The sequence below is a fragment of the Mustela lutreola genome, chromosome 1, assembly GCF_030435805.1.
Source record: "Mustela lutreola isolate mMusLut2 chromosome 1, mMusLut2.pri, whole genome shotgun sequence".
NCBI lineage: Eukaryota > Metazoa > Chordata > Mammalia > Carnivora > Mustelidae > Mustela > Mustela lutreola.
Genome location: NC_081290.1, coordinates 8,383,718 through 8,386,769, shown reverse-complemented (window position 1 = coordinate 8,386,769; position 3,052 = coordinate 8,383,718). Strand labels below are relative to the sequence as shown.

The 3,052-nt window shown below is 50.0% G+C and overlaps 1 protein-coding gene across 1 annotated transcript; it reads left to right on the top strand.

The window, feature by feature from the left end:
* Nucleotides 1–632: 632 nt before the first annotated feature.
* On the top strand, nt 633–2,668 carry LOC131823163 (growth-regulated alpha protein-like). The gene is made up of 4 exons (XM_059159157.1): nt 633–1,035; nt 1,133–1,256; nt 1,366–1,449; nt 1,894–2,668. The coding sequence occupies exons 1-4, from the start codon at nt 942–944 to the stop codon at nt 1,907–1,909; spliced, it is 318 nt and encodes a 105-aa protein (XP_059015140.1). The 5' UTR covers nt 633–941; the 3' UTR covers nt 1,910–2,668.
* The last annotated feature ends 384 nt before the right edge of the window (nt 2,669–3,052 follow it).

The following is a 3,052-nucleotide window of genomic DNA, read 5'->3' as shown; positions in this document are numbered from 1 at the left end:
GCGATTAGAATCTTGATCTAGCACTTAAATATTTCACAGAAACACGTCTTCTAGCTGTTTCTGGGAGCAAAGGGTGCTACTCACACTAGGCATCAGCTCCTGGTTCCTCTGACCCTTTTGTGCTTGGAGAAAACTAGAAATTGTGGACCCCATAAGCCCCATGCATCTTTCCCTCCCCACAACAGCTGTGCGTGACCACCAGTCCCTTACTTCACGGATTAATCCACGCCCGCTAGACCGAAAAGATGATGTTCATGGAATTACTCCAGCTCTGGAAGTTCCAAAATTGCATAGAGGAAGGGAGGTATGCGGGGTTAAGACGCTTTATCCTAAAGTAAACACTGAATTAAATGCTCCACACTCTTCCTCCCCTCACCCCCTCAGGATATGACACAAAGTATGATTTGTTTGTGATTGTAAAATACCAGGAACAAGGAGAACATTCTCGTGTCTAGTGTGAGATGACAAATGTATTTTAACAGAGTCTACTTATGCAGGCTTCAGCAAAACCATCAAACCAGACGACACTGACGCGTTAAGCATGTCGCCCCTCCCCCGGCCTTGCTCCCCCAATCCGGACAACTAACGTGCAAGAGGCAAGTCCCCAGTGGCACAGACTCAAGCAAGGCCACTCCCGCCCCCTTTGGGGATTCCGGAGGGAGGAGAAGGTCCCCGACTCGCGGGGACACGCGGGAGGCCGGGCCGGCGGGTGGCCGGGCGGGTCCCCCTGCACCGCGGGGCGGGGCCGCCACGGCCTTTCCGACCCCGGAGCGACCTGCGCTGCCGGGAATTTCCCCGGCCCCGGGCTCGCTCACCTCCCCGCGCCGACCGGGCATAAAAGCGGTTCTCGCGGCTCCGGGAGCCACAGAGCCCGCTCGGCCCGCGCCCGCTCCCGCTCCGCAGCGCCCGCACCGCCGCGCCGACTCTCCGAGCTGAGCCCCATGGCCCGCGCCGCCGCCGCCCCCCGCGCCCTCCGGCTCCTCGGCGCCGCGCTGCTGCTGCTGCTGCTGCTCCCCGCCGGCCGCCGCGCCGCAGGTGACACTCGGGGCCGCGGCCCCCGGGCGGGGCGGGGGCGGGGGGCGGGGGGCGCCCACCCGGGACGCCGCGCTCACCCCGTGCGCTCTCCCCGCAGGGGCGCCCGTGGCCGCCGAGCTGCGCTGCCAGTGCCTGCAGACCGTGCAGGGGATTCACCTCAAGAATATCCAGAACGTCGTGCTGACGCCCCCGGGACCCCACTGCGAGCAGACGGAAGTCATGTAAGTGACCCCCCGCGCCGCTGAGCCCCGGCCGCCCCCCTGCCCCGCTGCCCCCGCCCGGCCGCCCGGCCGCAGCCCCGCCGACGCGGACTCTGCCTTCTCTCCGCAGAGCCACTCTCAAGAATGGGCAGGAGGTTTGTCTCAACCCCGAAGCCCCCCTGGTCAAGAGACTCATCAACAAGATGCTGAACAAGTGAGTTGTCACCACTCCTGCAAGTGCCCCCGGCAGTTTTTATCAAGGGTTTAGCTGAAGGACTGAAAATCAGGGATTCTGCAAGGATTCCCTGCCCTAAGGGTAACGTAGGCTCCACTTTGGATTTTTCCTGTAACCCCAGGGAGAGTACTGAATCTCTTTAAGTCTCAATAATGTGGAAAAATAAAAACAGCTACTATAAGTGTTTGCTATGAGGTTTAAGTGACATCCCGAATGGAATTTTTTAGTCCACTGTGACATCACATTCCAGCTTTTTGAAGCTAATAATACCATTGGGATCACAGGCTGCTTATTCCTAATTAGGATCCAGGAGCCTGGAATTTTCTGTCTCTTGGGGCGGTGATGTAGGTGGTGGTTACATGGCAGGGGGTTTTGCAGTCAATTTATCGAATCCTATTAATGGCAACAATTTTCTCCTCACAGGGCCAGCACCAACTGAGACAGAGAGAAGGCAGAAGCCTCTGGCTCACTGTTGCGGACTTAGTGAAATGGGGCCAGAAGACGAAAACCTCCTGAGACTCCCTGGGCTGTGTTTTAATGTATTTGACTATTGCCGAAGAGTAATCTTCTATTTTTTTTTTTAAACATATGTATTTATTTATTTATTTATTTTATTTTCTCAAACCTAGCATATTAATGTCCTAGCTAATATTTAAAGACATGAATTGGGTAATTTGCTGTACTCTTATTTTAAAATTTAAAAAATGACCTTTTAAGAGGTTATTTTCATGTTCCATCAAAGTTGGTTCAGCTCTATTATTTAATTTGTAGATGACAAATCTTAAATATTCTTCATTCATTTAAGTTATTATTTCTGGGGGGAACCATGGGGGGAAACCATGCCATATCATTCACCGTGGTAAAGCCTGGAGATAAGTGGTGTGGAATCCAAGCAAATACATCCCTGTTAAGGTCGTGGGATGTGGGCGCACATCTGCTTTTGTACTGTTGAGTAGAATGCCGGTTGTTATTTATTGAGAGAGTTTCACAGTGTGTGGTCAACATTTCTGATGTTGAAGTTTTAAAAACTCCAATGTTTTAAATATCCCTTGGACATTTTATGTCTTCCCTTGTAAGGCATAATGCCTTGTTTAGTGTTAATTATGTGGTGTTTCTCTATGTCTTGAAATAGAGAAATCTAAATATTTATTGATGTGTTTTTACAACTAGCATGAAAATAAAGTTATTTACAAAAGTTTCTTGTTTAGTTTATGTTTTTTTTTTCTTTTTTCCTTCTTGATTTGTTGTTCCTTCTGAATACCCAAGCACTGGAAGTTTGTAACTGTAGGTCATACCCACCTAGAGACTGCTGTGAGCGCGGGCACTCCTTAGTTCTGTTCACAAAGGTGTATTTGATGCTTTTTCCAAGTCCTTGCAGTCCCCCACCTTGAGAATCTCCGTTTTACAGAAAATACTCATTTCGTTTCCGTATAAACAGCGGTTATTCAGTCAGAGCTCTTTAAAATTTTGCAAATGTTAATACATGTTTTTTAAAAAAGAGCTCTCATTTAAATTATCTTGTGAAATGGTTTTTCAATTATACATTCTTTTCCCTCTTAATGAAGCTGGGGGCTAAACTGTA

What these genes read in the sequence shown, in the direction of transcription:
- LOC131823163 (XM_059159157.1), top strand. Translation starts at nt 942, where the DNA reads ATGGCCCGCGCCGCCGCCGCCCCCCGCGCCCTCCGGCTCCTCGGCGCC. An exon ending in CGCCGGCCGCCGCGCCGCAG is followed by an intron (nt 1,036 to 1,132) that starts GTGACACTCGGG and finishes CTCTCCCCGCAG; the next exon opens with GGGCGCCCGTGGCCGCCGAG. An exon ending in TGCGAGCAGACGGAAGTCAT is followed by an intron (nt 1,257 to 1,365) that starts GTAAGTGACCCC and finishes TTCTCTCCGCAG; the next exon opens with AGCCACTCTCAAGAATGGGC.